The sequence below is a fragment of the Bos taurus genome, chromosome 3 (assembly GCF_002263795.3).
Source record: "Bos taurus isolate L1 Dominette 01449 registration number 42190680 breed Hereford chromosome 3, ARS-UCD2.0, whole genome shotgun sequence".
Taxonomy (NCBI): Eukaryota; Metazoa; Chordata; class Mammalia; order Artiodactyla; family Bovidae; genus Bos; species Bos taurus.
Genome location: NC_037330.1, coordinates 75,320,449 through 75,342,095, shown reverse-complemented (window position 1 = coordinate 75,342,095; position 21,647 = coordinate 75,320,449). Strand labels below are relative to the sequence as shown.

The 21,647-nt window shown below is 34.6% G+C and overlaps 1 protein-coding gene across 3 annotated transcripts in view; it reads left to right on the top strand.

The window, feature by feature from the left end:
• LRRC7 (leucine rich repeat containing 7) overlaps window positions 1–21,647 on the top strand; it is a 613,767-nt gene that overhangs the window by 302,580 nt on the left and 289,540 nt on the right. For all 3 annotated transcript variants that reach the window (XM_059884769.1, NM_001192108.2, XM_059884770.1), the window contains 2 exons: window positions 14,061–14,150; window positions 18,516–18,572. In XM_059884769.1, coding sequence (XP_059740752.1) covers window positions 14,061–14,150; window positions 18,516–18,572 — 147 coding nt within the window. The remainder of the gene's footprint in view (window positions 1–14,060; window positions 14,151–18,515; window positions 18,573–21,647) is intronic.

The window sequence follows — 21,647 nt, the reverse complement described above, 5'->3', positions numbered from 1 at the left end:
ATCAAAAGATTTTCATTTTGATGAGGCCCTATTTATAATTTTTTATTATTTATTCTTCTTGTTGCTATCTAAGAGATCTTTACTATTGATAAATCATAGTTATAAAGATTTTCCCCTAAGCTTTCCTTTGGAACTTCTGTAGTTTTGATTTTACAGTTAGGTCTATGATCCATTTAAAGTTGCTTTTTGTTTATATGTATGGTGTGTGTGTGTTGTGCTTCTCTTTTTTCTTTATTTATTGCATTTTATTTGTTCCAGTACCATTTGTTGAAAAATTTATCCTTTTTTGTAGATAAAATTATCTGAGTATCTGTTTTGTAAGTCAGTGGATCTTATGTGTTTGGATCCATTTCTGGATTCTATATTTTTGTGTTAATCTATATGCCTCTCCTAATACCAGTTTTACACTATCTCAATTACTGTAGCTTTGTAATAATTTACACAGTCAGGGAATGTGAGTCCTTCAACCTTTTTCTTCTTTATCAAATTATTTGGGCTCTTCTATTTCCTTTCCTTTTCCATATACTTTTTTAATCAGCTTGCCAGTTTCTACAAAAATATGAAAATCTTATGGAATTTTGATAATAGTTGTATTGAATCTGTAGATAAATTTGAGCAGAATTGACATGTCAAAAATATTGAGTATTCCTTTCCCTAAACATAGTGCATATCTATTTTACTCCAAGTATTTCAGGTTTGGGGGTAATTATAAATGATTTATTTATTACAAAAACACAATTGCTTATTGTATGTTGACCTTAAATCCTGCAGCTTTAAATAGATTCATTTAATGTTACTAATAAATATTTTGTAAATTTGAAGAAGAAAGCATACAATTTTCTAGTAAATCATCATGTCACCTGGGAATAAAAAAAGTTTTATTTCATTCTTCCCAATCTATAATTCATTAATTTATTTCTTTAGCCTTATTGTCCTGGCTACGACCTCCTATATAATGTTGAATAGAAGAGGTGAAAACAGACACCATTGCCTTGTTCTCAATCTTAAGGAGAAAGCATTCAGACTTCACCATTATGTTTGTATGTATCAATCCTGAATGTTATTTTTTTAATACATTCCCTTTATCAGGCTGAGGAAATTTTAAATAACCTATTTCTCACTTCCTTTTAAGCTCTTACCAACAGGGTTATCAAAGCTTAGATTCCTACTTTCAAACTTTTGAAGAAAATCTAAGCTTTCTCTATAACACTCTTCAATATTTGTGCAGTCTCTGACCACTTCCTGACTCCAAAGTCACTCCACATTTTTTAGGAATTTATTACAGCAGAATCCCAATTTCAGATACCAAAATCAGTGTAAGTTTTATAATTCTGTACAAGAAATCACCACACACTTAGTGTTTAAAACAATATACATTTGTTATCTTTTAGTTTATGTGAGTCAGGAATCTAGGCATGCTATAGCTGGGTTCACTTTTTGAGATTTTCACCAGGCTACTATCAAAGCAACAGTCAACCTATAATCTCATCTGGAGGCGTAACTGGAAAAAAAATCCATTTTCAACCTCATTCAGCTTATTGGCAGAATTCATTTCCTTGCTGTCATAAACCTGTGAGCCCCAGCATTTTTCTGGCTGACAGCTAGAGGCCATTCTTGAATCCTAAATGCTAGTGCAATCCCCAGTCAGGTGACCCTCTCCATACATAGTTCACAACACAGCATCTTGTTTCTTCAGGGCAAACAGATGAGTAGAGTGAGCATCCTACTAAGAGAGAGGTGTATAACATACTATAGTTTAGAGAATGACATCCTATTTGCCACAGTCCATTAATCAGAAGCAAAGCACAAGTCCTACCAGTACTCAAGAGGAGAAGATTTTGCAAAGGCATAAACTTCTAAGGCTCCAAAATCACTGCAGATATTGACTGCAGCCATGAAATTAAAGATGCTTGCTCCTTGGAAGAGAAACTATGACAAACATAGACAGCATATTAAAAAGCAGAAACATTACTGTGCCAACAAAAGTCCATATAGTCAAAGCTATAGTTTTTCCAGTAGTCATGTATGGATGTAAAAATTGGTACATAAAGAAGGCTGAGTGCTAAAGAACTGATGCATTTGAACTGTGATGTTGGAGAAGACTCTTGACAGTCCCTTGGACTATAAGGATAAAACCAGTCAATCCTAAAAGGAATCAATCCTGAATATTCGTTTAAGGGACTGATGCTGAGGCTGCAACTCCAATACTTTGGTAACCTGATGCAAAGAGCTGACTCACTGGAAAAACCCCTTATGCTGGGAAAGATTGAAGGAGAAGGGTATGACAGAAGACGAGATTGTTGGATGGCATCACCCATTCAATGGACATTAGTTTGAGCAAGCTCTAGGAGATAGTGAAGGACAGGGAAGTCTGGCATGCTCCAGTTAATGGGGTCACAAAGAGTGGGACACAAATGAGAGACTGAACAACAATGAAACTTATAGGGGCTTCCAGGTGGCACTAGTGGTAAAGAATCTGCCTGCCAATGCAAGAGACACAGAAAAAGTGGGTTTGATCCCACATTTGGGTGAGGATCCCACTTTTGGGTGATTACTCACCCAGAGCCAAACATCCTGTAATGCAAAGTCAAGTTGGCCTTGGGAAGCATCACTCGGGGCAAAGCTAGTGGAGGTGATGGGATTCTAGCTGAGCTATTTAAAATCCTAAAAGATGATGCTGTGAAAGTGCTGCACTCAATATGCCAGCAAATATGGAAAACTCAGCAGTGGCCACAGGACTGGAAGAGCTCACTTTTCATTCCAATCCCAAAGAAAGGCAATGCCAAAGAATGTTCAAACTACCGCACAATTGCACTCATCTCACACACTAGCAAAGTAATGATCAAAATTCTCCAAGCCAGGCTTCAACAGAAGGTGAACTGTGAACCTGCAGATGTTCAAGCTGGATTTAGAAAAGGCAGAGGAACCAGAGATCAAATTGCCAACATCCGTTGGATCATCAAAAAAGCAAGAGACTTCCAGAAAAACATCTACTTCTGCTTTGTTGACTCTGCCAAAGCCTTTGATTGTGTGGACCACAACAAACTGTGGAAAATTCTTAAAGAGATGGGAATACCAGACCATCTGACCTGCCTCTTGAGAAATCTATATGCAGGTCAAGAAGCAGCAGTTAGAACTGGACATGGAACAACACACTGGTTCCAAATTGGGAAAGGAGTATGTCAAGGCTATATATTGTCACCCTGCTTATTTAACTTATATGCAGAGTACATCATGAAAAATGCTGGTCTGGATGAAGCACAAACTGGAATCAAGATTGCCTGGAGAGATATCAACAACCTCAGATATGCAAATGGCACCACCCTTATGGCAGAAAGAGAAGAAGAATGAAAGAGCCTCTTGATGAAAGTGAAAGAGAACAGTGAAAAAGTTGACTTAAAACTCAATATTCAGAAAACTCAGATCGTGGCATCCAGTCCCATCACTGCATGACAAATAGATGGGGAAACAATAGGAACAGTGAGAGATTTTATTTTGGGAGGACTCCAAAATCATTGCAGTTGGTGATTGCAGCCATGGAATTAAAAGACGCTTACTCCTTGGAAGGAAAGTTATGACCAACCTATACAGCATATTAAAAAGCAGAGACATTAATTTGCCAACAGAAGTCCATCTAGTCAAAGCTATGGTTTTTCCAGTAGTCATGTATGGATGTTAATTTGGACTATAAAGAAAGCTGAGCTCCAAAGAATTGATGCTTTTGAACTGTGGTGTTGGAGAAGACTCTTGAGAGTCCCCTGGACTGCAAAGAGATCAAAGCAGTCAATTGTAAAGGAAATCAATCCTGAATATTCATTGGAAAGATTGATGCTGAAGCTGAAACTCCAATACTTCGCCCACTTGATGGGATGAACTGACTCATTGGAAAAGACCCTGATGCTGGGAAAGATTCAAGGCAAGAAGAGAAGGGGACAACAGAGGATGAGATATTGGATGGCATCACTGACTCGATGGACATGAGTTTGAGTAAGCTCCAGGAGTTGGTGATGGACAGGGGATTCCGGCGTGCTGCAGACCATGAGGTTGCAAAGATAGGGACACAACTTAGCGACTGAACTGAACTGAACTGGGTCTGGAAGGTCTCCAGGAGTAAGAAATGGCACCACACTCAAGTATTCTTGCCAGAAAAATTCCATGGGCAGGGAAACCTAGTGGGCTACTGTCCATAGGGCTGCAGAGAGTCCCACACAACTAGCAACTAAGCAGCAGCAGCAGCAAATTTCTAGAAGAGATCTTGGGGACACCTTAGAATATAGCCAAACTTTGATATCTGTTTTGCTCAGAATTTTTGTTGTCAAGAGATGTTGAGTTTTGTCAAAGTTTTTGTTTTATTTTTTAAAATAATATCTATTGCCACAATGATATACATAAACTTACCTGGTCATAAAATATTATGCATTTTATACATGAATGCCTCTGATTTGATAGTATCTTCTAAGGATTTTCCCATCTATATTCGTGAGGCATATTAGCCTGAAATTTTTTTCATATAATTTCTCTGTCTGCTTTTGGTATCAAGGGAAAACTGGCCTCATTAAAATAGTTGGGAAATGTCATCTTCTATTTCCTGTAAGAAATTATATAGTATTGGAATTATTTCTTCCCTAAGTATTGATAGAATGTGCAAGTGGAACATTCAAGCTTGAGCTTTTCTTTATGGGAAAGTTTTAATTACAAATTTAATTTCCATAATACCTATCAGATCAGATCAGTCACTCAGTCGTGTCCAACTCATTGCAACCCCATGAATCACAGCATGCCAGGCCTCCCTGTCCATCACCAACTCCCAGAGTTCACTCAGACTCACGTCCATCGAGTCAGTGATGCCATCCAGCCATCTCATCCTCTGTTGTCCCCTTCTCCTCCTGCCCCCAATCCCTCCCAGCATCAGAGTCTTTTCCAATGAGTCAACTCTTCACATGAGGTGGCCAAAGTACTGGAGTTTCAGCTTTAGCGTCATTCCTTCCAAAGAAATCTCAGGGCTGATCTCCTTCAGAATGGACTAGTTGGATCTCCTTCAGAATGGACTAGTTGGATCTCCTTGCAGTCCAAGGGACTCTGAAGAGTCTTCTCATACACCACAGTTCAAAAGAGTCAGTTCTTCAGCACTCAGCCTTCTTCACAGTCCAGCTCTCACATCCATGCATGACCACAGGAAAAACCATAGCCTTGACTAGGTGAACCTTTGTTGGCAAAGTAATGTCGCTGCTTTTGAATATGCTATCTAGGTTGGTCATAACTTTCCTTCCAAGGAATAAGCATCTTTTAATTTCATGGCTGCAGTCACCATCTGCAGTGATTTTGGAGCCCAGAAAAATAAAGTCTGACACTGTTTCCACTGTTTCCCCATCTATTTCCCATGAAGTGGTGGGACCAGATGCCATGATCTTCGTTTTCTGAATGTTGAGCTTTAAGCCAACTTTTTCACTCTCCACTTTCACTTTCATCAAGAGGCTCTTTAGTTCTTTTTCACTTTCTGCCATAAGGGTGGTGTCATCTGCATATCTGAGGTTATTGATATTTCTCCCAGCAATCTTGATTCCAGCTTGTGTTTCTTCCAGCCCAGCATTTCTCATGATGTACTCTGCATAGAAGTTAAATAAACGGGGTGACAATATACAGCCTTGACGAACTCCTTTTCCTATTTGGAACCAGTCTGTTGTTCCATGTCCAGTTCTAACTGCTGCTTCCTGACCTGCATACAAATTTCTCAAGAGGCAGGTCAGATGGTCTGGTATTCCCATCTCCTGAAGAATTTCCCACAGTTTATTGTGATCCACACAGTGAAAGGCTTTGGCATAGTCAATAAAGCAAAAATAGATGTTTTTCTGGAACTCTCTTGCTTTTTCCATGATCCACCGGATGTTGGCAATTTGATCTCTAGTTCCTCTGCCTTTTCTAAAACCAGCTTGAACATCAGGAAGTTCACGGTTCACATATTGCTGAAGCCTGGCTTGGAGAATTTTGAGCATTACTTTACTAGCATGTGAGATGAGTGCAACTGTGCGGTAGTTTGAGGATTCTTTGGCATTGCCTTTTTTTGGGATTGGAATGAAAACTGACCTTTTCCAGTCCTGTGGCCACTGCTGAGTTTTCCATATTTGCTGGCATATTGAGTGCAGCACTTTCACAGCATCATCTTTCAGGATTTGGAATAGCTCAACTGGAATTCCATCACTACCACCAGCTTTGTTCGTAGTGATGCTTTCTAAGGCCCACTTGACTTCACATTCCAGGATGTCTGGCTCTAGGTCAGTGATCACACCATCGTGATTATCTGGGTCGTGAAGCTCTTTTTTGTACAGTTCTTCTGTGTATTCTTGCCACCTCTTCTAAATATCTTCTGCTTCTGTTAGGTCCATACCATTTCTGTCCTTTATCGAACCCATCTTTGCATGAAATGTTCCTTTGGTATCTCTGATTTTCTTGAATAGATCTCTAGTCTTTCCCATTCTGTTGTTTTCCTCTATTTCTTTGCATTGATCGCTGAAGAAGGCTTTCTTATCTCCCGTTGCTATTCTTTGGAACTCTGCATTCAGATGTTTATATCTTTCCTTTTCTCCTTTGCTATTCACTTTTCTTCTTTTCACAGCTATTTGTAAGGCCTCCCCAGACAGCCATTTTGCTTTTTTGCATTTCTTTTCCATGGGGATGGTCTCGATCCCTGTCTCCTGTACAATCTCATGAACCTCATTCCATAGTTCATGAGGCACTTTATCTATCAGATCTAGGCCCTTAAATCTATTTCTCACTTCCACTGTACAATCATAAGGGATTTGATTTAGGTCATACCTGAATGGTGTAGTGGTTTTCCCTACTTTCTTCAATTTCAGTCTGAATTTGGCAATAAGGAGTTCATGGTCTGAGCCACAGTCAGCTCCTGGTCTTGTTTTTGCTGACTGTATAGAGCTTCTCCATCTTTGGCTGCAAAGAATATAATCAATCTGATTTCGGTGTTGACCACCTGGTGATATCCATGTATAGAGTCTTCTCTTGTGTTGTTGGAAGAGGGTGTTTGTTATGACCAGTGCATTTTCCTGGCAAAACTCTATTAGTCTTTGCCCTGCTTCATTCCATATTCCAAGGCCAAATTTGCCTGTGACTCCAGGTGTTTCTTGACTTTCTACTTTTACATTCCAGTCCTCTATAATGAAAAGGACATCTTTTTTGGGTGTTAGTTCTAAAGGGTCTTGTAGGTCTTCATAGAACCATTCAACTTCAGCTTCTTCAGAGTTACTGGTTAGGGCATAGACTTGGATTACTGTGATATTGAATGGTTTGCCTTGGAAATGAACAGAGATCATTCTGTCGTTTTTGAGATTGCATCCAAGTGCTGCATTTTGGACTCTTTTGTTGACCATGATGGCTACTCCATTTCTTCTGAGGGATTCCTGCCCGCAGTAGTAGGTATAATGGTCATCTGAGTCAAATTCACCCATTCCAGTCCATTTCAGTTCGCTGATTCCTAGCATGTCGACATTCACTCTTGCCATCTCTTGTTTGACCACTTCCAATTTGCCTTGATTCATGGACCTGATATTCCAGGTTCCTATGCAATATTGCTCTTTACAGCATCGGACCTTGCTTCTATCACCAGTCACATCCACAACTGGGTATTGTTTTTGCTTTGGCTCCATCCCTTCATTCTTTCTGGAGTTATTTCTCCACTGATCTCCAGTAGCATATTGGGCACCTACTGACCTGGGGAGTTTCTCTTTCAGTATCCTATCATTTTGCCTTTTCATACTGTTCGTGGGGTTCTCAAGGCAAGAATACTAAAGTGGTTTGCCATTCCCTTCTCCAGTGGACCACATTCTGTCAGATCTCTCCACCATGACCCGCCCATCTTGGGTTGCCCCACGGGCATGGCTTAGTTTCATTGACTTAGACAAGGCTGTGGTCCTAGAGTGATTAGATTGACTAGTTTTCTGTGAGTATGGATTCAGTGTGTTTGCCCTCTGATGCCCTCTTGCAACACCTACCATCTTACTTGGGTTTCTCTTACCTTGGGCGTGGGGTATCTCTTCATGGCTGCTCCAGCAAAGCACAACCATTGCTCCTTACCTACTATAATACCTATAGTGTTATTCAAATTACCAACTTTTCTTTGAATCATTTCTGGTAGTTTGTGTTTTTAGGAATATGTATATTTCATATGTTTTCAAACTTATTGGCATCTTATTTTCCATATTATTTTATTAGCCCTTTAATTCTACAAGTTCTCTAGTGATGCTCTCTGTTTTGTGTCTTTTTTCTTTTTTATTTGATCAGTTATACTAGAGATTTATTAATTTTCTCTATTAAAAATAGATTTGGGTTTCATTTTTCTTTCCTGCTTTCTGTTTGTTTTTTAGATACAAGAAATCTACATAGTAGTTAAGTCATGAAAACCCTAGAATATGAAAGTTACAGTTTTAAGTGTTGTATTACTAGGTTTAGTTTTAGGTATGAACTCTATAGTATAATCTGAATGCCTTAACCAAGTCAGTGATGAAAATTATTACAGTAAAATTGAGAATAACAACTTCTCAAAAAGTTAAAGACCATCATTTATTGAGAACCTAGCATATCTCAGGCTTTTAGATACATTATTTCATTTTTGTCTTCACAGAAAATATGAAGTAGAAAAATATTATCTACATTCCTTTTTACATATGGAAATACACAAAGATTGTATAAATTCCTGGATTCCTTTTATTATATTTCACAAATCCTGGGGGAACAGTTTGATTTTGTTTTAAATTAAAAGATACATTTTGAAAAAATTGAATGTTCTTAATTCTCAACAATAAGAAAATTGCTAATAAATTATGGTATATCTACATGGATGTGAAGATTGTATACAGGGTGATTATCTGTCTCTGCTCAGGTCTTCCCAGTTTATACGTCATGATGTGGCATGATTAATAATAGTTCCCTCTAAACTCTCAAAAATGTCCTAGTTTGACTGATAGATTATAGTCACTCTGATTTACAGCAAAATTGAAAGATAATTACAAAGAGAGAAATCATTATACAAGTTTGCAGTGATGTTAAAATAATTAATTGGAAATTAGATAAAAAATAAATGCATTAAATGAATATGATAGTTTAAATGTTCTCTGATAATGTTATACTAATTTTATAACGTTAAGCTTATAAATTAAAATGTTTAGATGCAAAATACCTTTCCAATTAGAGCAGAAGATTTTACATTGGCTTCTTAATCACAACTTATAGCTCCTAAAATTTTAATTTGGTTTAACGTTCTAATGGAGGTCAAATGCCTGTAATATGTTTTCATTAAACTTCTAAAGTAAACACATTTAGAAAAGAAAAATGTTGAAACAAGGATGTCTGCAGCCAATCTTAATTTGTCTATTCCAACAATAAATTTAGCACTAATAAAAGCATTTAAATTAGTATTCTAGTTAATATTCAAAAATTAGAATAAAAACAATAAAAACGTAATACGATCACTCCTATTTAGTGAGTCTTTAATATGGAGCAGATAATCATTTAACTCTTTGGAGCAACTCTGAAAGATGATATTAGTTTGATCATTTTACAAAAAAAAAAAGGAAACTGAGTCTTACAAACATCACATAATTTGTAGAAGTCATAGAGATGAATAATTGAAAGAACTGTGGTTCAGACTTAGATCTTCTAACATCAATGTCCACGTGCTCAAGCAATAAATACTTTGGGTGTCTGATTCTCGTATCATTTATTTATTATAATTTGAATATGCTACTTTTAATTTAAGCCATTAATAAAATGAAAACGTTTCCTTAGAGAAATTATTTATCTGTATATATATTTTTTAAATGCTTTGAATTTTAAAATAAATCTGTCAACTCTGGAAAGCCACCAGTTACTCTGCTGCTGCTGCTAAGTCGCTTCAGTCATGTCCGACTCTGTGCGACCCCATAGATGGCAGCCCACCAGGCTCTGTCATCCCTGGGATTCTCCAGGCAAGAACACTGGAGTGGGTTGCCATTGCCTTCTCCATTGTGTGAAAGTGAAAAGTGAAAGTGAAGTCGCTCAGTCGTGTCCGACTCATAGGGACCCCATAGACTGCAGCCTACCAGGCTCCTCCATCCATGGGATTTTCTAGGCAAGAGTACTAGGAACATGAAATTATTTCATTAGAGTTCACTTACTTAGTATAAACTGTTGGATTTCATTGAATATCTTGGAGGAGGATAAAGACAGCCCGTGGTTTTCATCTTGTTTAACCTAACTTGCTAAAGAAGATCTTCTTCCTCACAGGTTCTTGTGTGTTCCTCCAGAAATGGTGATATTGACAAGTGAAACCATTAAAACTACAAAACCATACCATAAAGTTAATAATAAATAAAGTTGAATATTTTTTAGCAGATCTACTGACTATATATTTTTCAAATAATATGTTTTCAAAGTACAATATTAGGTCATTGAGGAGATTTAAAAAATTCCTTCTCCTCAAAGAATGTGTAATTTAGGAAAGGAATAAAAAATTCTTAACACTTGTATAAACATAATTGTCATAGCATTTTGCTAAATCTATGAATGTAATGCTGTGGAGAAGGTGAGGAAAAGGCATTAATTTTGAATCTCAGTGCAGAGTGACCATTCAACAAATTCTTGTTTAAGTAAATTGAAATTTTAAAATGTGCATGCTATTAAACAAGACATACTGTATAAATATACCCCTTAATTCTGCATTTTTAAAAAAGAAAGATTTGATATAAAATATCAGCACATCTGTTTATAAGCAGACTGAAAAAACTATCTTACATTCCATTCTGGTTTTTTCATATAACTTAGTTTTGGCAATCCAGTCTTGCAGTTGGAATCTGCCCAATGTAGTCAGTTCTTAAATCCTTAGAGAAGTGTTCTATGTAACAGCCAGATTTTCCTGTATCATAAACTTTCTCAGAGAGGTACCATAAAGAAATATATTTTCCATCTAAAGAAGTAGTATGAAGTAATATCATTTAACACATACATGGGTAGAATAATAGACTAATTTAAGCTGGATGGTTCAAGCTGTCCTTATAACTAAAAAACTAGTATTTTAAAAGTATTTTTATTTATGATGTTAATATAAATTTTTAGATCAAAGATTTTAGCATTCTTCTCATTTTACACATATTAATCTTCTTTTTTGAGAAATCATAAATGATTTCTTTTCTTGAATGAATATAAGAACCAAAAGAACATCAAAGTAAAATAGTAGTTAAATTGAATTGTAATCTGTTGAACATCTGTGCCATATTCATGAAAACTATTAAACTACCAGGATATGAGCTCTAAAGTAGTTAAGGAAGAAAAACAGAGAGAAAAATAAAGATCTCCAGTAGATTCTTTTTTACTTGTATAAGATAAAGTGTATACCTATGAGTCAAGCATTAAATATCCTCTAAAACCTGTCCCCTACTGATACTCTCAAATATTAACTACCCATACTCTTATTCATAAAATATTCTCTCTAGAACCCATGTTCTCTTTGTAACCCATCTCAGGTGAATTTTTACCTCTTCATTGTAGCTCTCACTTTCCCCAACCTCCTTTTCCCCTCTTCTCTGCTTTTATTAATCCTACCTCCCTTTGGAAGCAAATTTATGGAAGCATCCTCTAAGAAGTCGTATACAAACAATCCAGCTCCAAAATACAAAGTGAAGCAAGATGTTTGTAGCAAAAACAATCCATATAAGATCAGTGTCTTAAGAGTGTATAAACAATTTCTACTGAATCAATATAAAAATATTAATTGTGTTTAGTTTGGCTTCCTCAGAAGAAAAGTTTAGAAAAGAATTTAAGCAATATATTTAGAAAATGATGTCAGTTCAGTTCAGTTCAGTCGCTCAGTCGTGTCCGACTTTTTGTGACCCCATGAATCGCAGCACGCCAGGCCTCCCTGTCCATCACCAACTCCCGGAGTTCACTCAGACTCACGTCCATCGAGTCAGTGATGCCATCCAGCCATCTCATCCTCTGTTGTCCCCTTCTCCTCCTGCCCCCAATCCCTCCCAGCATCAGAGTCTTTTCCAATGAGTCAACTCTTCGCATGAGGTGGCCAAAATACTGGAGTTTCAGCTTTAGCATCATTCCTTCCAAAGAAATCCCAGGGCTCATCTCCTTCAGAATGGACTGGTTGGAATCTCCTCTCAAGAGTCCTGAAAATGATATCAGGAAATATCAATTAAGGATATGTTATCAAGCTATTTACTAGTATGGACACTGGACCTTAAGCTTTCTGGGGAACTCTGGGAAAGAGTTTAAACACACATCACAGATTTGGGTGAGAGAGCTGAGGTATTTATACTCCTGCTAGTCATTAGCTGAGAGCTTTTCATAAGGATATTAATCTCTTCTAATCAGCAATATAACTTAAGTAATCTCTTGTACACCAGGATATATGTTCAAAAATAAATAGAATATATAATAGAAATACAAACAAAAACTAGAAACAACTGTAATGTTCAATTAGATTAAGAATGATTAATAAATTGTGATATATTCGTACAATGGAATACCATGGTATGGTGATCAGTCATCTACATCAAAATGAATGAATTTCACTTAACTAATGAATTATTTAATGATTTGAATTATTATAAGTCCCATAAAAATATTCATAGTATTATTTGATTTAGATAATATTAAAAAAACCAAACCACATGACTTTTTTCAGGGATTTAAATAGGTGTAAAACTCCTTAAAAAACAGAAAAGTAACCATCATTTAGGAATTTGTGGAGCAAATACAAAGATGTAGTCAGGGAGGGACAGCCAGAGGGTTTTAAAGATACTGGTTCTATTTGTTAAATTATATTGTGAGTACGCATATACTCTTATATACATAAAACATTTCATAACAAAAGATTAGTCAGAGGAAGAGAAACCATGGAATGAAACTCAGATCTAGTGCTGCAGGAGTAGGAAGAAGAGTAGGGGAAGTGGTAGACTAGAAGCCCAGAAGGAGAGGATAATCAGTGATGACAACTGTTGCTGGGCAGTGTGGGTTATGAAATAAAATGAAGTTAATGAAATTGGGATTTAGAGGTCATCAGAGGCTTTGGCGAGTGCAGTTTCAGTAATAGAGTTGGAATAGATGCCAGAAAACAATGGCTTGAGAGTAGTAAAAAGTAGGCAGTAGAGGCAGCTTTTTAAATAATTTTGTCAGTAAAAACAAGGAAGGTCATAGGTTATAATTTGAGGAGAAGGCATATTTGGACACTGTTTAAAAATATTCTGTGAAAGAGCATAGTCTTGTCTAAAGTGTAGAAAAGGGCATTAAAATGTTTAATAGAAATTAAATTAATAAAAAGTCAATGTCCTTTTAAGAAAAATCCTTGAGTTAAATCATTTTGGTAAAAATGATTTAAGCATTTCAAATAATTACTTTATCTCACTGATAAGATTTTTCCCAAAGGATATTTTCTCAACTTTTAAATGACTCTTAAAGTCTTTAGAATGCTGTTTATTACTTTAATGTTCTTGTTCATTTTTAGTGTGCATGAATCAGGTCAGTTTGAATTATAATGCACGTATCTGTTGGGCCTGCATTAAGGAAATTATCAATTAAGGGACAAAACACTCTTTCCCTTCTCACATTGGGCACCTTTAGCCATCAGTGTTACAAACTGCACACAACTTCTAATGATTAAGTGAAAGAGTAGATAACCTTGCCTGACTATGCATATGAATTTTCTATTGAGAAGACTCATAAATTTGGAATTATAAAAGATAGCATACATCTTGAAATTTCCATAAAAATATCTCACTGGTGTGTATAAGGCCAGGGTAACAGTAAGAAATGATGCTGCTGACTTTGGCGGTGACATAAATCTCAGCATAGGAGAGCAGTGTGGAGGGGTGAATGCCATTTATTTTAATAACAGGCAAAATTTTCAAGCTGTAACAACATGCTCAATAAATTCTTCCATTACTGTGATACCAAAGGAGAGTTGAAAAATGTATTACACTTCTATTTTTTCTCCTTAGAGGTATATATTTTTGTTCTGTTTCTATGGCAACATCTACGCAATGACTAAACCTTTAACTCCTTTCTAGACTCCCTGATGGCTTCACGCAGCTTCTAAATCTGACCCAGCTCTACCTGAATGATGCCTTTCTTGAATTTCTTCCAGCCAATTTTGGAAGGTAAGAATAAGAACTTTAAATGATACAATTTTAGCTCACTTTAGGTAAGTACTTAACCACCATCAGTAGGTGAGGCTTTGAAAGTGACCCCTGTAATTAAAGATACCCTCACTTTTATCCAATAAATGAGACCATGCCAATTAATGAAATATTTTGAAAAAAATAAAGTAAAATTAGGTCTTTACATGTCATTAATAATCAGATTTCAGATGAGTTAAAGAGTTAAATATTAAAAAAAATATCAGAATCATATGTAAATTTTTGACACGGGTTAGATAATATTTTTATAGCATTAAAAAAATGGATATATTTGAATACATACATGCCTTTAAAATAAAATAATATTAGAAAATATTTTAAATATTAAGGTAATAAATAGGAAAATATTTCTACCATATATGGAAGGCAAATTAGATCCTTAACTTATAAAGAATTCTTTCAAAGGAGTATAAAGTTAAGATCTCATTAGAAAAACTGGGTAAATAACATGTGCAATTTCATAATAACACAGTTATTATGTGTTATATATAAATTTATATATAAATATAAATTCATAACACAGTTCATAATAAGTGTACAAGTTGAAAACACAAAAAATGTTTATCATTATAAATAATAAAACAATACAAATTAATATGTGAATAAAGGGCCTTTGTGCTGTAAGCATATCACAGAAACTATAAAACTGTTTAGAGTGTGAGGAAAAAGATAACTTCACACTGCTGATGAAATTGCAGAATGTCATGTACTCTGTGAAGGGCAGTGTGCTTTAAAAGATTTGAAAATATATATAACCACTGCCTTTGTAATACATTTCTAGAAATGTATCATCATATATCACACTAGGATTTATAGACAAAAATGTTTATCGTTATTTACAATATGAAAAATATGGAAGCACACATCCATCTAGGAGATTGCTTGAATATATTATGGTACATCCATATGACAATGTAGCGATTTATAATCTTGACTAGAGACATATCTTCTAATTCCTATGATGTTATGTTTAAAGCTTATCATAACTATATACTGTGTTTCCCATATGAATATGAATATGCAAGAAATAAAAGAATTTCCTTGGAAGGGAAATTATGGAAGGTTTTTATTTTCATCTTAAATTCTCGATATTTTCTAGGTGTTCTAGAGTGAACGTTTTTCATCTTTATTGAGATATAATTGATATATAGCACTGTATGAACTTAAAGTATACAACATAATAATGACAAATTTATCACAAAATGATGAGCACATTAAATTTAACCTCCATTACTTTATATAATTATGAAAAAAACATTTCCTTGTGATGAAAATTTTTAGAATTTACTCTTAGTTACTTTGAGATATATTGGACACTATATAGCAGTATTAGCTATAGTAATCATGCTATGCATTACATCTCCAGTACTTATTTATTTTATAAGCATAAAGTTGTGTCTTTTGACCACAATCAACCATTTCCCCTTCCCCTACCTCCACCTCTGATAACCACAAATCTGACCTCTTTTCTATAGTTATTTTTTTCTTCTTAGATTTCATATGTGAGATCATAGAGTATTTGTCTTTCCCTGTCCAACTTATTTCACTTAGCATAATGCCCTTAAGGTCCGTTCATGTCATTACAAATGGCAGTATATTCTTCTTTTTATGACTGGTAATATTCCATCACACACACACACAAGTTTTCTGTATCCATTCATGTGTCAATGGAAACTTTGTTTCCATATCAAGGCTATTTTAAATATAAAAGATATATCTTAAAAGTTAAGATATTTTAAGTTTTTTGTTAACTGCCTTTTTCTAAGTGATCATCTCAAATTGTTCAAATAACTGACTGTACCTTAACCTCCACCTCTGGGCAGAAGTTAATACATGACATTAAGAAGAACTCAGTGAAATAATGACATCCTTTAACAGGTAGCAGCCTCTATTTGCACACAGAAATCACCTCAAAAGTTTTTTCCAAATTCTCTTACTTTTGTGGATCATGATTTCATAATACCTATGAATACCATACACTCAGACAGTTCTGAAAATTCACAGATATTCACAATAGCATATGCCTAGTTTCTAAATGAATTAATAATTCGTCATTTGTTCATACAAAGTAGATTTTCCTTCTGGTACTGGCCCAAACCACAAGTATACTTTTGGTTTATTAAGTCATAAAATGTTTAGTTATCTCCCTAAAATACATTGTTTGCTTTAGCATTTTGTTAGTTCTCTTGACTAGTCCTAATATAAGAGAAGAAATCTGGGCAAATATATAACGTAATACCCAAACCACTTCGAATTTGATTTCAATTTATGTAAATTATCTGCCCCAAAATGCTCTATTTTATTATTGTAATCTAAAAAGCTTTTGAACCTTCAGCTGGATAATTTGACAAAGAATGTTTAATATACTTTATAAAACCTAAGATTTAGTACCCCTAAAGGCCAAACTAAGTCATAAAATGTTATTACTCTAGTACAGATACTAAGATTTGAGATATATACATGTTTAAGAAAAGTCTTTTACTAGTGATATCCCATGCTCTGAAGAACTGAGACAATTTGTTTCAAATACAGATTAAGAGTTTATAAGATTAAAGTTAAATTGGAAACTTGATAGAACTCAAAACAAAAAGGAAAGGGGAAGAGAACTAGTTGAATACCTAAAAGCACAGTAAATATGGGACATTGTAGGTGAAATAGTTCAAATAGTGAAATATTCCCACAACACTGAGAATTTGGATAAGTCATTTAATATTTGTCCTAAAATAACCACAACTGAGTAAATTGTAAAGCTCGCTTATAGACATTAGTAGGCTTCCCTCGTGGTTCAGCTGGTTAAGAATCCACCTGCAATGCAGGACACCCTGGTTAGATTCCTAGGTTGAAAAGATCCCCTGGAGGAGGGCATAGCAACCCTCTCCAGTATTTTTTCCTGAAGAATACCCATGGACAGAGGAGCCTGGTGGGCTAGAGACCACGGGGTCGCAAAGAGTCGGACACGACTGAGCGACTAAGCACAGCACAACATAGACATTAGTAACAACACTGTCCCAGATTGCAAACATTAACAAGTAGTTAAGTGTGAAATGCATTCCTAATCACCCAAGTATTTTGCAAGCATCAGAAAATGTAAGCACCTCTCATCCACTTCACTTGATTTTCCCAACTCTAGTACCATCATAAGACAGATGATACAACAGGATTTTAAATGTGCATCTATTTGAAATGTTCACATCTCAGGCTCAGAGTCAATTAAATATGGTATATTATGCTATATATATGACACTTTTCCCAGTTTTTAATTAAAGGTAATAGTAATTGTCATGGTCTTTGCACAGGTTGAAAAGAATTTCCAGATACAAGGCAGAATGACAGTAGAATAGAGTTTATTACAGCAGGAGATGCTGTTAGAACAGAGAGCTGGCTCCCGGGAGAGCCAACTCCTTTCATGGTTTAGTAGCCAATTTTTATAGTCTCAAGACAAAGAAAATTCTTGCTGGAAAACTTGCATTAGGTGATTGGTTAGGGTGCTATAGGGTGAGTTCGAAGGTGGATATTTTTACCTAATATGGGGTCAAGGAGTTAGCCAGTTTAGATCAGTGGGGCTCATAGCAACAGTCAGTGTCTGGAACTAGAGCTCAGTCAGTTCTGCAGATGACTTGGTGCAGAGTTCCAAATCTGTGGCCTTGGTAACAAGACTTTACAACTATGACCTTGGTATAGGGCTCCACAGGAGTAACACTCACTGAAACTTACGGTGTGCCACGTATTATGTTTTACATGTATGATGACATCATTTAACATTCAAAACCATATACATTTTGTACTATTAGTACATACTCATTACAGATGAAGAAACTGGAGTTAGGATGGGTTGATTAATTTGCCCAGTGTCATAGGGATAGAATATAGAGAGTCTGGATTTCACCCAGATATATCTGACCACAAAGTTCAAGCTTTTAACCATTATGCTTTATCATTTGCTTTAAAAATTCATTTGTCATCTCTTGAGGGAAATTGTTACCATGTTTCAGTGAACTCAGTACTTAGTATTTAGTAAATATTCAATAATTTGAATGCATATGATTAAACAACAGTGAATGTATTTTTATAAAACAGAAAATTTAGATAACTAAGGTTATATCTTTGAAAGATTTTAGGAAAGTTTAGGAAAGTGGTATTTATCATTCTCCAATATTGATGCAACCTTACTCATAATCAATTTGCATAATTCTTAAAGATCTATAACCACGGTTTTTAATGTTTGGACATAGTTATTTGGTTAACACAGTAACAATTTGGTTTATCATAAAAATATTGTTTTATAGAGAAATATCAAGAAACAAATTTTTAAATTCATTTCTACAGACTTGCCAAATTGCGGATATTGGAGTTAAGAGAAAATCACTTGAAAACTCTACCAAAGTAAGTGACTGAGTATTTTGAAATTTTTAATGGTGATTTTTCACTAGTAGGAAGCAAAAGGACTGTTTTTATTTTAGCTATGTTTTGTCATTATGATTGAGTTAATTTTTCTACAATATTTTTCTAGGGGCTGAAAAGTACAGTATACTACAAGAGATTTATATTAAGTAAGAATGTATCCTGCCTTATAAAATTGTATAATTACAAGTAAAAATGGGAAGAATCCATTTAAGATTCTTGTCATAGCTGAACATACATGCCAGGAAGTTACTGCCCTGAAACCTATGAAACTGACATTTCTATGACCCTCAAACAATCACCAGTTTCAAGTGCTCAACTTTTAAAGCTAATTTATGGATTGTGATAGTTTTCAAATAAAAAATATACAGATATTTCATAAAAATGATTAGTGTTTCTAGAGATCCTGTAATGACTTGGCAGAAAATATGTATTTATACATTCTTCAAACTGTACCTGTATATAATAACCTATGTAAAATATGGCTTACATAAGAACACAGAATAGTTTTGTATAAAACTATCACCAAAATTTTATACAATGTTTAGTTTAATAGAATTGTTTGTTCCAACTGTTTTGCCTTATTTATATCTAATAATAGAATGTGTGCTATATAGAAAAAATATTTTTGAAAGTCAAAATTTATGTAAAGTGGGGATTATTTTTACTCAGATAAATTATTATTATTTGTATGTGTTACAGTTAAAATATTGAAAGTACTATCTTGCTGTTTTAACCCTCCTGCAGTATTGCAGAAAAACATTGAGTACAGTGATTAATTCTTCAAGCATATCAGCAGGATTTAGTGACATTTCATCTGCTGAACCAAAACTTAATTTTATTTTCCTCTTTTTATATTCTTTCTCTATGCAAACTACACTGAATTTCATTGACTTTTTTTCACACAATATAGCAATAAAATACTCTTAAATACATTTTGATACATAAATATGTATGAAAATTCTATCAGTACAATATAAAACTTCCAATAATTATATGAATTTCATTTAAATATATATATAGAGATTAAACATCAATTCATTCCTTCATAAGTGGTAGACAAGGGGAGAACATGAAAAGTAGGAGATGTCTCTGTATCTAGACACCCTGCCTTTTTGAGTGGTTTTTCGCTAAGCCAAAGCATTATACATAGGTTTAATGGAAGGCACCTCTTCCATGTTGGGGGCACAAACAGAAATGTGAATATGATTGAGTGTTACTTATTCAGCATTAATCTACTGAAAATTCATTTCTATCCCCCATGTTTTCAATGTCTACATTTAAAGTAGAGTGGAAACAAGCTAAGTACAAGCTAAACTATGGTAAAACAGCAGTTGTCTCCTTCCTCTAAATATAAACATTTGAGTTAAGGAGAAAATATTGATGGTGTAGAAAAGACTCCTTTCCCTTCTGCTCTTAAATAAAAATTTTGACATAAAATAATAAATAAATCTGACACAGGTTTTCAAATATGCGTTTTTAAATATATATTTTAAATATAAATTAAAGCTTGACCATAGATTGTTAATACAGTCTTTATATGAGATAGGTGAGTGGACATTTCAGAGTAGTGAATAATAATGCTCATAATTGGTACATGGGTATTCTGTAGATTGTGAGACTGAGTATCAGTTATCAAACAAAATTCAAGCAAGTAGAATAATAGGCATTTAACTTTGTCATTGAAAAAGTGTAAAGATATGTAGAAATGAAACGATGTCTTCTTGGTGGACTGTTAACATTTGTACCATTAGTATAGCTGTTACAGTTTTTACATTTTAAAAATCTTCAGTTATTTTCAATCTAGTGTGCTTAATTTTTACTTTATAGACAAAAATAAAAAGAACCAAGGACATGCATAATATATGGAGAACTTTATCTTATTTTGATGTCTACAAAAATTAAGAGTTGCAAAAAGTTCTGTCTTGAAAAAAAGTTAACTGTGCTTTCAATATTCCTTATCCATAGTGCTTTCTGATCACCAGTCTAGACCTCTAATGGGGAGATACGTGAGAGCTTTCTATTTCCTTTATTTTGCACTTCCAAAGAAAAATAAAGGAAGAAAGTTAGTTTTAGGAAGAAAGTTAATTTTTAAATAATTACTGCAAGAACAGATAACTCATGACTTCTTCATGGACACAAACATGATGTTAGGTCTTTAGCAGATCCTCAGTGACTTTTTCTTCTTTTTGTCTTAAAGTCCACATGCCTAACAAGGTATAAAAAATGTAAAAATGTAGAGAATTAAAATATGACTTAAAGTAAACTGATAGAGACATCTTGATATGTGCAGATTCTAGAACAAATTCTATTATCAATTAGAATTTAGCATTATAAAATTTTCCACACTGTTCCTTTACAATCACCCTTCTAGATATATCAATGAATGAGAAAATTAAATTCCTCAGGTACACATTTGCTGAAAAATCATTGACACAATCACTGTTGAGTATGTGTAATAATTGAGGACATTGAACATCTGGAAAAAACTTGATAACCATAAAGAAAAAAAACTTTAAATTCTATGATAAAATTTTTCCTCATAGCAGAGTTATCCTCTTAATTATAATTTTGAAGAGTAGTCCAAAAATGAGTACGTTCCCATTTTGGAGCTTTTGCACTAGCTATTTTCTTTGGAATTCTTTTACCTCAAATCTTTGCAGGTTAGATCTTCCTTAGGATTCCTATCTTTCTTCAAATGGTGCCTCCTCAGAGGCTTTCCCTGATCACATCTTATGATGTTGCTCCCTCATTGCCTTTATATCATCTCACTATTACATTTGATTTTCTCACTTATGGCTCTCTGAATTGTATTGACTCTGTTTGCTTGGAAATGAACTCCTCAGGAGAACATTAAGAAAAAGGTTTTTTTCTGTTTTGTCACTGCTGAATCTCCAGTGCCCAAAACAATGCCCAGTGCATAGGGAGCACTTAATGAATAAACAAGAAAGCTGATATATAGATTCACAGAAAGAAATATCTGTCATATGACCTGACATTTTGTGTCACTTGTATTTTTTCCCATAGAAAATTATATGGGATACCAAATATTAAAAT